At 54.4% G+C, this 12300-nt stretch overlaps 1 protein-coding gene across 1 annotated transcript in view; it reads right to left on the reverse strand.

Moving 5' to 3' along the window:
* Positions 1–508: 508 nt before the first annotated feature.
* Positions 509–12300, reverse strand: part of PDIA5 (protein disulfide isomerase family A member 5) — a 90954-nt gene continuing 79162 nt past the window's right edge. The window contains exons 14-17 of the mRNA XM_068546617.1: positions 11706–11836; positions 7505–7575; positions 1270–1404; positions 509–739 (exon numbers count right to left, since the gene is read on the reverse strand). Of these exons, the coding sequence (XP_068402718.1) occupies positions 659–739; positions 1270–1404; positions 7505–7575; positions 11706–11836 (418 nt within the window). The 3' untranslated portion in view covers positions 509–658. The remainder of the gene's footprint in view (positions 740–1269; positions 1405–7504; positions 7576–11705; positions 11837–12300) is intronic.

Raw genomic sequence — 12300 nt, forward strand, 5'->3', positions numbered from 1 at the left:
CAAAGGCCCCTCCCCAGCCCACCTGAGATGCCCCTTCCAGCCTGCACTTGGCAGCTGCACTCACCCCTAAGTGGAGACTTACTTTTCTTTAAAGGGAGAACTGGGAGGGAATGGAGAGAGCAAGAGAAGACAGAAATAGCCGGAGAAAGAGAAATATGTAAATGCATTCCAGGAAAACACACCAAAGCAATGACCCAGAAAAAGCTAATGCTTGGTTCCTGTCAGCTCCACAATCCCATTTTCCCTGATCATCTTAACGTATTTCCCCTCAGAATCAGTCATTTTCCAACAGGATATTTTGTGGTCCGACTCCCCTGTTCCGCTCTCCAGTGGCTGATAGGGGCCCGTATCCCATGCCTCCCTCCTCACCCACCTGCCCCCCAGTCCCTTCCAGGCAGACGTGACCATGGCGTGGGGCTCTCCACCTCCCAGGAGAGGACGTGGAAGGAGGGAGAACACGGGTATCTCTCTGTTAGAACAGGCTCCCTGGAAATAACCCACACCACCAAACAATTGGTTTAATTTTATTTCAAAATTGTACAAAACGGCCGTAAGCGGCTATAAAAAACTTCATCTTCAGAACACGTGGAAATTCAGAAACAACAACAAAACAGGTATCGTTCACAGTGTAATGGAAAAGCTTTCTCTGAGGCAGAAATTACAACTCCTCCTTCTTCTTTCCTAGTCTCTCATGGTCTCCCTCCCGGAGTGTTCGAATAAAACTAGTAAATCCCAACTCCTGTAGGGGAGGGAAAGAGGAAAAAAAAAGAACTTTAACCCGATGCGGATGTGTGCCCGGGCCTCCTTACTCCCCTTCCCTGACCCGCCGCCGCGTGCTCACTCCTCTGGACACAGAGAGGCGGCCGGGGGGCTGGGGAGCCGGGGTGCTGGGGAGCGGGGCGGCGCGGGGACAGGTGGAGTGGGTAGCGGGGGCGGCGGGGTTGCGGGGGAGCCGGTGGGGGGGTGGCGGTGGTGGCGCAGCGGCTGGCCATGTGGGGAGGGTCTGCTTGGCTACAGAGACGCCCTGAAAAGTGGGTGAGGAAACTGTCCCACGCCCTGGAATCCGCACCGCACCCCCGCAACCCCCGTTTCTGGGGCCAGGACTTGTGTGAAAACCCCTTGGGATTTTCTTTCAGCCCGGCCAGAGCCTTGCCTTCTCAGCTCTGAGCATTGCAGCTGACCTCTGTGTTGTCCGGGAAGCCTCCTCAGTGGCTGTTTCCCTGCCCGTCAGCAGACAGAGCTCGGGGCAGGTGCTTCCCTGCAACTCACCGTTGGATTGGTGTCGTACTTTTCTGCAAACTTCCCGTAGTGGTAGTAGTGGAAAGTGGGGTAGGCCTTGATGGCCTCCTGCTGACACAGGTCCTGGTTCTTCTCTTTGATGCAGTCAACAGCGGCACAGGCAATCTGCGGGGCCGAAGAAAGGGAGGGTCAGCACGGGGGTCTCCAGTCTGAGAGCTGAGGCCTGGACCAGGCTGCACTTGAGGTCCACATCATTTGCTTTTCGATCTCCTCCCCAAAAGCAGGGATACGCTGAACCAAAGCATCCCCAGCCCAGAGCTCCATTGAGACTGAGAGTGCCTGTTTTCAATTCCCCAGGCAGACAGGTGAGGTTAGGGGACTTAGCTTGGAATGCCCTCAGACTACCCTTTAAAATCAAGAGTATAATGACTGTAAAGGAAATTATGACTTGAAAGCATCTGTAAACACAAGTTTTGTAATGTTTTCTGTGAGGCCCTGTGGGACTCATTCGTTCATCAACTAGTATTTCCTGAACATCTTTTGGGGGAGGCAGGGTAGTACCAAGGTTAAGAATAAGAGCTTTGAAGTCAAGTTTCCCATGTGCAACTCCTGGCTTGGTTGCATACTAAGACTTAAGGAAAATTACCTAGCCTCTTGGTGCCTCAATGTCTCGTCTGTAAAATGGAGATAACAGTACCTAGACTACCAGGACATTATGAAGACTGAGTGAGAGAAGTCAGGTGAGGTGAAAGCGCACAGGACCTGGCACATGGTTAATGGTCAGTACATGTTAGCTGCTGTTATAATGACTCCTACCGACCCCGGACACAAGCTCTGTCCCCAGTAGGAGCTCAGCATCTGGTCAGGGAGTTGGATAAAGAGGTGAATCCAAGGCATGACAGGAGGTGTGTGGAGGTAGTCCAGGGTGCCAAGACGGCCCAGGGAGTGGCACAGAGGCGCTCTGCAAAGTTTGCCACCTGGGCCAAGGCCTGATGGCGGAGAAGCAGGTTCCAGCCAGGGGAGCACATTCCAGAAACTGGGACAGAGTTCAGCATGACTAAAGCAAACAGTTTTGGGCCAGAAGGAGGTTAACTGGCCGTTGGCCTATTCTTGCCCATTGAACAAATTCCACATGCAGGGTAGTTTTTCCTTATTTATTGTTCTTTCCCAATAAGAGGGTAAAAAGCAGACATGGGAAACTTTTCTCCTGTTGAGGGTCACAGAGCAGGGAAGGAGGGGAGAGGGTCAATTAATGGCAACAGCAATCCACAAGCATTACAGAAGAGGGGCCGGCAGCTTCTGATGAGAGGCGGCACTGATGGAAGTCCTGCTATGGGCCAAGCCTGTTCTAGATGCTACGAGGACAGTGGTGACCTTGACAAAGTCCGTCATCAAGCGACTGACATTCTTACTGCAGGAAGGCAGTTAACAGACACATAACAAGCGAGATCACTGCAAAGTCCAAGGGACGCTCTGAAGAAATCAAAAGAGGGTGCTTGGATAAGACCATGGTCAGAGGGGTTGCTTTCGCCACGATGGCCAAGGAGGCCTTTCCAAGGAGATAACATTTGATCTGAGACCTGAGTGATGAGGAGGCAGCCAGCTGCGTGAAGGCCCGAGGAAAGAGCACCCAGCTAGGACCAGCCCATGCTGGGACCTGCCTGGGAGAGGAATGGGCGCGGTGCCTCCGAGGGCTGGAACCCACGCAGGAGCCCTGGCAGAACTACTACCACGCTGGAGGTTTCAAACTACTGAACAGCCGTGACTCACAGAGTTCTCTGGCTGCTGGTTATTTCCATTTGGATGGCGGCCCCCTTTCCAGGTAGGAGAGCCCTGCAGGCCACCAACAGTCAACGCTTACCGGTCTCTTACCTGTGCCCAGGTGAGTGGGGCTACCGTTCCGCAGGCAGCAGCGCTGACAGGCAGTGAAGAGTGAGTTGCGGCCTGCACTCTGGTTACCAGTCACTCATCCTCCCTCACCCGCCCTCACACCCCGCTTCTACCGCTTCGGCTACGTTACGTTCTACATGATGAGACTTCGTAGAGCAGAGTCTGCAAACTCTGCACAGTCCCTATCTGTCTCTCAGGCCTGTTCTATTTGGCCCACGCAGAATATTTTAAAAACATAAATCTGAATTAGCTGCCAACCTAGAAAAAGAGCCAGGAGATTTCATGTAAAGTTTGGCTCTCCAGCTTCTCTTTAAAAAAGTCAAATCTGAGGGCACTTACCCTGCCTTCCCACAGGCAACGTGTGGCTGGAAAAGAAGGGCAGCTGTCCCCTTCAGGCAGGGTCAGCTTGCTGTTTGCCTGCGTCCATGCACACCAGCAGGCTAGCCCCTGCAGGCTTCTGAGAACCCCAGCTTGCCCTCCAAAGCCCCTCCTGAATTATTCAGAAACGTGAGGCAGAGCCTCCTCTGGCCGTCCTCAGGGTTCCGTTTCTCGGGGCAGGTGCTGAGCGGCCGACCCAGGGGGGACCATGCACGTGGGGCAGCCTCTGTGTCCGGCCCTCGGCTAGGGGCCGTCGCTCCCCTGCTAGGCTGTGAAAGTGTTTGATGAGCATTGCTCCGGGCCGCTGCTCTCCCTGCATCCAGTTTAAATTATGAATTTAATTTGTACGCGTGCCCTGGAGCTGTGGGAAGTGTCGTGTATAGTTTTACAAATCGACTAAAATAAAAATGGGTCCTTATTCTGAATCCCGTCAAATAGCTGCCAGCCACACACACAAAGTGCTACGTCTGGCTGCAAAGGCTCCTTTGCTTTGCTCTCGGTCTCTGTAGGAAAAGGGGAGACAAGCACAGGCCCCTCTACGGGAAGTGACTGAGACTCTTTGGAAAGAAGGCAGCAAATAAACCTCTTCGCATCTATCCCAATTCCACCTAAGCGCCTGCCCCCCTTATACTCACTCAAGATCTGCACCGACTCACCTACAGCACCAAACGTACACTGACTTCTAGATTTGTTCCATGGTAGGCGGCTGTCGTGCCCTGCAATGTCCCCTCCGCCCAGCACTTGACTTGCCACTGGCACCTGCAACTCCTGGCTGAAGGGAGCTAGAAGTAAGGCCCACAGTGGACGGGGCTTGCGGACACGTCCCCTGGCTTTCTCGCCTCTGAGGGGGATGGCTCTGTCCCTGCTGAGGTCTCCAGGGACTGAGCCTAGTCACCCATGCGGTAATTTGCTCATTAACGCACCTGCTCTGGCTTCCCTTCCTCCATCCCCTCAACCGCTTCCTAAGACCACCTCCCCCAAAATCCCCTGCACGAGAGTCCCAGGCCCTGAGTCCACGTCTGGGAGACCTCTGACGATGCCTATTCTTTCAGTTCTGATGCTGCCCCTTTCCAGCTGGGTAACTTTGGGCTAATCATTTAACCTCTCTGAGAGTCAATCTCCTCATCTGTAAAATGAGTCATAATACCTAGCTGACTAAACGACTGTGAGGACAACACAACAGAAGGCTTTAAAAGTACTAGCAGAAGAGGCGCTCGCAGGAAACACCAAACACGTCATCCGGTCAACGTTTACAGAGGTTTCAGGCGCCAAGACTGTGGGGGATTTAAGGACAAACGAGGTCCCTGCCCTCAGGGAGCTTTCCCTTCTGATGGAACTCGGGGGACCATACACAGCACACGCAACACGGCCAGAGCCTCGTCAGCCAATCACAGAGGGGCTCCTGCTGCCCCAGAGCCCACTCCTGGGACGACCTTGCAGCTGGCCGGGAGCTGTGCTGCACTGCTGTTCCCTCAGCCCCTACCCCCAGGCTGGGACACCTTGAGGCACAGGGAGAGACAGGCCCCACTTTGCCAGCCCGGTGATCCCCTGACCCCCGCCTGCACCCACCAGCCTTCCACCTGAGACCCTTGTCCTCCATGGCCACGTCCAGAATGCTTCTGTTCCAACACTAACAGCGTGCAGCCCTTTCTCCCCGCCAGCATGTCAACTGCTAAAGTCCCCAGTAACCTCCTGGGAGGGGGAGGCTCCCCAGTTAAAATATGAGCTGCCTCATGCGGCTTTATTGATTCAGTAAAATAAATCTCTGCAGGAGCTAATATTGACTTTGGCTATGAAAATGGAAGTGAACAACCAACTGCATATTGATTGGGGAAGGAACTGGGACCAGCTTCTGGGTGGAAAAAAAAAATGCAGTTCTGGCTCAGAGGTGGCAGCATGGGGTGTCAGGAAGAATCAGCAGTCAGGAGACCCAGTTCTGGCTGTCAGTGACCCACTGTGCGTCCCTGGGCAAGAGACGCAGCTCCTCTCTGGGCCTTGATCTGCTTGAGGAGAAGGAGAGGGCTGGACAGGCCAGTGGACCCCAAACACCAGCCTGTGGCCAGCAGAAGAGCCAGCTCTTAAAAATCACACATTCCTGGAACCATCCCCCAGAGGCTCTGAGCTGATAGTTCTAGGATAGCACCCAGCCATCATGGCACCAGTACCCCAGACCAGAGACAGAATGCTTCCCTGCTATTACTGAGAGCCGCCTCTAGGAACCCCAGGCCTGCCTGCTGCCTGGGACAGAGAAGTTAAGTGTGTTCCTGAAAATGAGTGAGAGTGATGCCTGGCTTGGAATAAAGGAAGTTGGAAGGAGGGACAGAGGGAATAACAGGGGGAATGACTACAGGAAAAGGTCGGCAACATTACTGGCCCAAGTTAAGACAATTAAGCAAAGGCATATCAGCATCTCAGAGAAGGAGGGGGTCACCATGGAAACGGGACCCCTGTGCATCAGCAGAGGGGACAGGGAAGAGGAGGAATGGCCCTCAGCTGCCTACCGCGGGCACGGCCAGCCTGGCCTCGTTGGGACTGATGTGATCCCTTCACAGACCCTGGAGCGCGGAGACCTGAGCATCTGGGGGGGCAGGGAGCCCCCACACCTGTCACTCTCCTGTGTGTCCAGAGCACCAAGTGTTCTGAGTAAAGAATGACGGGAGTTGATATGCAGAGACTGCCAGTCTAGTCCTGGCCCCGGGGAGTAAAGGCCTCCCCACACCAACCAACGCCCAGCCCCGCAGGGACGAGCAGCCTGGGCTGTGCCGGAGCTCCCGGACTGGGAGCAGCCACTCTGCTCAGGCCCCGGGTGGCAGAATCGGGTGGAGTGGTGAGGGAGACAGAAGACAGGAAGTCCCTTCTTGCCGTGCCCCTCTCAATGCAGGCCAAGTGGCAGGGAGAGGAGAAAAATTTTTCTGGTCCTTGTATTCCCTCCTGGTGGTGAAGGGTGCCTCAAGGGCACAGGCAGGACTTGTGGGTGACAACGGGACTCCCCGAGTTCAGGGAAGGGGCTTGGAGTCTAAGTCTTCACATACGTGCCTGTGGCCCATCCTGGCTTCCTCTGACTCGCTGTCCGTGTACAGCTCTCACCATCCCATCACCACCACCGCAGGGCTGACGCAAGGTGATCTCAGCATCTGTATCCCACCTGCCCTGGCTGCACCTGACAATTCCACCCGGGAAAATAAGGCAGCAGGCAGAGATGCATCGGACTTTGGCCTTGGCTGTGCGTGAGCGCATTTTGGGGGCCTTTCAGGGGACAGGTTCCTATGATGGAGCCCCAGGCTGGGAAGAACCTTTGAGACCATCTAGACCAGCACCCTGACTTTAGAAGAAGGGAACTCGAGGCCTGGAGAGTCTTCCAGCTCACGTAGTTTAGCAGCAGCCCAGATGCACCAGTCTGAGTTCCGGGGTCTTCTCCCTGCCATACACCCCCTCAGCCTTGGAGTCTGCCCTGGCTGCTGGAGCTGCCTGGGGGAATGTGCCTGGGGCCCCCTCCCCACTCTCTAATCCAATCTGCAGCTCTGGCTTGTTAATTTTACGCTTCATCAGTCAGCAGCTGCAGGAGCCTTTCACTTAGGCGGGATGAGGCCCTGCACACATGGCCGTGCTCTCCTCCACCCTGGCCGCCTCCAGTTGACTTTTGTTGGATTTTTTTAATTTGTACTTTTAATTATACAAGTAATGCATGACTACAAATCCTACCGTAAAAAGATTTGAACTCTAAAGAAGAATAAACAAAATGACCCCTTTACCACCACCTCCCCCAAGGAAGGGCTGTAACAGTTCAGTGTATCCCTTTTAGTTGATTTGCAGCATAAATGCAGCCTGCTCTATCCTCCCTTGTGAAAAGGATGTCCTGGTTGCCAGGAATCCCCGGGTCTCAGCAGAACCTGTCTGGGGAGGGAGGGCACCTGAACAGAAGGGAGGAAGGTGTGGGCACTGGTGGCAGGGGGAAGCTGGAGGCGGGACGAGGGGTGAAGAGGAAGGGGGTCCTTACCTTTCGGTCATCTTTGAAGGCATCAGCAGCGGCAGTAAAGTGTGGAATGACCTTCTTACAGTGCGGGCACCCTGCGTGAGAGGGGAGGAGAGAGTTACACACGTGAGGGAGGCTGCAGAGCCAGGGGTCCTGCCTGGAACCTCCAGAGAAGCCTATCCAGGAGTTTCTCTCCACCCAACAGACTTTGGGGTTCATCTGATTCCCACCCCCTGCACACCCCACTGTCAGGGTTCACGTATCAACCCCACCACTCAGACCCTCCACTGTGCGTCTGCCTTCGGCGACAGGGCTCTGTAGGAGGCCTGTGCCAGCGTCAGGTCCACTCCTGCCCAGGACCTCCCACCCCACACTCTCCCATCACACACCCACCCACGAGGCTGTGGGTCGGGGAGACGGACACTGTGGTCTTTCTCTGCAAGCTCCTTCCACACAGGGCTGCCCTCAGGGTCCAGAAGAGCCTGATCCAGGGTGCAGCGGGAGCTTTGGGCTTAGAAAGGAGGACGCATGCTCGGGATTCTCTGAGCCTGTCACGAGGTCCCTTCTCTCGCCCCAGTGCCAGTAGCAAATCTCTCCACTTCACGACTGAGAAAGTGGGGCTGGGGAAGTAGGGGGCTGGGAGCAGCCCCTCTGCCTGACCCCGGCAGCTCATGCTTTGCCGCTGACTTCCACATTCCCAGCAGCCCTCACCCCAGACTGAGCAGCCAAACCAGGCTCCTGGTCCTCATGCTGTCCTTCCTCCCTGCTCCACAATCCACCCGAACCCCACATCCAGGAAAGGGAGACTCAAGGTCAGGCTAAGAGGAGGATAAGCTGCCGGGAGTCCCTGCCGCTTCTCAGGGCCTGGGTTCCCAACCCAGGGACGAGGACCCGTAGTTTTGGAGGCCCTGGATGGGACAGAGGTGTATGTGGTGCCCTGAGCCCCTCCAGCTCCAATGACAGGTCTCAGGCCCGGGGCTGGGACCTGTGTGGGGCCACTTTCTCCTCCTGTTTCAGCAAGCCCGGGGCAGAATCCACTGAGCAGAAAGCCCAGGAAGCTGCAGGCCACTCTGGCCCAGACCCGCTTTCCTGGCCCTTCCCTCAGTGTTCGCCAATTAAAACCCAAGCCCACCCCTCCCAACCACTCTCCACACACTGAACGCAACTGCCAAGAGAACAGAACCGCTTTGAGGGAAGGCATTCCCTGACTGTGGTAATTAATTCTGATCAAAACACAGGTGGGAGAGGCCAGATGCCCCATGGGCAGACTTGGCTCCAGCCAGCTTCCTGACAAACAGCTGGGCCAGGCCTCCTGGCCCTCCCACGGCCTTGGGGAAACCCAGGAGGGGAACTGAGACAGCTTGGCTCATCTGCTCTTTCCCTTTTTAAAATAAGATAATAATGACTGGCATTTCAAAGGGCTTTGTGAATCCAAATTAAGGCTGAGCTACATCTGAATTTAGCACTTGAGCCGGTTCCTGAGATGGGTGGGACCACCCATATGGCCTGGCTGGCAGAGTGGCCAGCTGGCCCCAGAGCAGCGTGGATGGTGATGGGGAGGCGGCTTAAGGGGATTTTCCCAGCATCCATCACAGGAGCAGAGAAGAGAGCTAGGCTGGTTACGTGTTACACCAGAACTGAGATAAAGTACCCAGCAGAGCCAAACTCATGGCAGGTGCTAATGGCAATTACAAAAACACTGTACTAATTTGACCCAACAGAGGCAAGAATGGCTCAAATTCATGAAAACATCATACTACAAAGGAATGATGGTATATAGCTTTCAAAACGTGTAAAGAGCACAGCGTGCTGGTTGAGAGCGTGTCAAAGCGTGCCCTGTGGCACCCAGAGGTCCCCTGTGAGCGGCACATGGACACCCATTAAGACATCAGGCTGGCCGGAAATAAGCTACTCCCTTCCCCCAAGTCTGGTGTCACTCCTCATTTCTCCTTTCTAACCTCTCTGCTTACTGAAAGTATAAAGGTCACTGTCAGCCTAGTGCAAATTCCTGCTGCCATCAATTTAAAGCGTCTAGGTCTCAGATTAATGGCCTTCTGGTACATCTCATTTTCTCATTATCCAAAAGAAAGAGCATGGCAGATGAATAACTGGAGGGGAGGCTGTTTTAGAAAGGGCATGAAGATGTTTCCCAGACGTGTCAGCTGGGCCAGAAGAGGCATGATTTTTTAATTTGGGCTCTTTAAAAAGGTACCACCTCTGTGTAACTGGAAACGAAAGCAGCCTCCCAGAGTGGGGAAAGAGGAACAAAGACCAAGGACAGGACAGAAAATTCCAATTCTAGAGACTCAGCCAAGCTGGCCTAAGCAGGGCAGTCACCATGACCAGACCATTCAGAGCAATGTGGGGGGTTGGAACAGAAGAGAACAATGAAACAGCAGGGGGAAGAGCTGTGTAGAAACTGGGCAGGTAGGAAGTGGGGGGAGAGGAGAAATGGGGGTTGGTGTTTGCTTTTTTACTTTATACCTACCTTTATCTGGTGTGCGACCTTTCTGTACTATTTAGGTTCTTTATATATAAGTATATGTTCTATACTACATAAATTATAAATAAGGATATGTTATTTTTATCATTGAAAACATTTTAAAGATGTTTTTTGTCTTTAGCTAGTTCCCGCTTTCCCCGCCTCTGTCCACTGATGAACACACACGTCTCAGGAGCCTGGAGCAGAGCTCAGGACAGGAAAGTGCAGCAGGGGCGATGGGAGACTCCAGGCCCCAAGCCCTCTGCCAACAGCTGAGTCGCTCAGTGACGGGGCCCCGTGCGGACTGTGTTTAGTTATTTTTGTCAGGACAGTCTGTGAGGCCCTTGAAGCCGGCAGGGACCAGGCCTCCTTCCCTTGTATCCTGGGTCCCTGACAACATCCAGCACACGGCGGTTACTTGAGGCAGGTCGTTAGCACCCCAGCAGGGCAGGCGTCCCCTGAGGTCTGGGGGGAACGGGGGAGCATTTCTAGGGAAAGTATTTAGTCTGGACGTTCTCAAATCCACCCAGCGGCTGGTCAAGGACTCCTACTTCTCTGGCCAGGTTCCCGCCGGCTGCCGGGAAAGCAATCACCCTCTGAATCGGGCCTGTGACTAAAAGAGAGCACCAGCCCAGGCTGCAGGAAGGGCTCTTGTCACTGACTTGCTGCCATGCCTTGGGCAAGTCAGGCATCCCCTGAGTCTCAGTCCTGCACCCTCAGCTCTGCCCAGAAGGAAGACAGCTTCTTAAAATCCACTCAGTCTTCCAGGCTTTCTCTAAGGACAGAGGAGGACAGCCAAGAAGCTCTCTAAGGAACCGACATAGCACAAGGCCCACTTGCAGAAGAAAAGGCAAAAACAGAGGGAAGTGTCAGCTGCCTGAGGGCGGGCTCTGAGGCTGGGCCAGGAGGCGACCTGCCCGGACAGTGAGAACTGAGGAGGGACTTTACAGATTATTGACACTGGAGAGGTAGGGGCAGGAGGTTAGGTAGGAGAGGTTAGGACTCGACTGAGCTGCCTGCTTCTCTGAGGAGCCCAGCTTTATGATCCCCATTCCATTACGCTAAGCTGTAACCTGGGGAAGAGAGAGGGCAACAGAAGAGTGAGAAATTCAAGAGCCTTTCCTTTATGCATCAATGAACGACTTTAAAATGGGAATACACAAAACTTGAGATCACAAACACCAACATGAGCAGACGTGTCATTCCCTCAACTTAGGCTTTGATTAAAGCGGGGATCACGGTCAGGAGCTCTGAGTGACTATGGCTGTACTTTTACCACAGTTTCAAATCCATGGCTTCACAGCCACTTGGGAAGGTCAGGGAAAGGAGGCTGGGCTGGGAGTGCTCAGCAAGATGAGGGAAGCAGAGGCCTAACTGGGCTGGCTGAATTCCCAGCTGCTAAGTTCCAGGGTTCAAAGGTGAAGTCAGCGCCTGCAGGGATGGAGGGAGCAGAGAGGAGGGAGGAAGCGGCTGGGTGGGAATTTCCAGGGAGTTGAGGAGACTTAATAATTACAAGGCAGGCCCCTGGCACAGACAGAAGCAGAGGGCTTTAGGACTGATGTGAGGACAGAACCTGACAGAGCTGGACCTGGATTTTGAAGGACCTCAGCCTGGAATGAAACCTGCTCACAGCAGACAGCCCAGAGTCGGCCTGTGGCTGCCCTGGTCCCTGGGGGGAATCTTCTCAGTCCAGTCAGGCCCACCCCTCTCCCTCGCCCCTCAGCGAGTGCCCCAGCTACTTACAAGGGGCGTAGAACATGACCAAGGCGTGCTTCTTCCTCTTCAGGGTCTCCCGGAAGTTGTCCCCAGCCAGATGCACCACGCTGGTCTGCTGCTCTTCCCAGGCGGGCTCCGGGGGTGGAGGGGACTCGGGGCTGCAAGAACCGGGGGTGGAGGGGAGACAGTCATTAGGAGAAGCTCATGTACAGGCAAGCGCTTCCACCGCCCCCAACCACTCAGGGGAGCACGTGAGAAAAAAAATCACTTTGCATCCTTTCTAAAACTGAATTTAAAACCTCAGTTTAAACATGAAGAAGTGTGAACCATCCGCAAAGATTTCCTCTAAGGAGCCTATTAAGAAGCCATTTTGTGAAGGTGTGGAAGACCTGAGTCGCTTTTAGGACCTCTCCAGTCGTCTCCTTGCCATGGGGAGAAGCCCCTGCACCTGGGTTCCCTTCCCCTCCCTCCTGCCTCTTCTGGGACCCTGAAGCACCCTCCATTATCTTCTGCTCCTGAGCCTTTGTTCTGGTGGAGAGAGCATGCGCCACGGAGCGAGGTGGGTCTGGGTTCAAATCCAGATTACTGATCACCTGTGTGACCTTAGGTAAGTTACCAAACC

This window comes from Eschrichtius robustus, chromosome 6 (assembly GCF_028021215.1).
Source record: "Eschrichtius robustus isolate mEscRob2 chromosome 6, mEscRob2.pri, whole genome shotgun sequence".
Lineage (NCBI taxonomy): Eukaryota > Metazoa > Chordata > Mammalia > Artiodactyla > Eschrichtiidae > Eschrichtius > Eschrichtius robustus.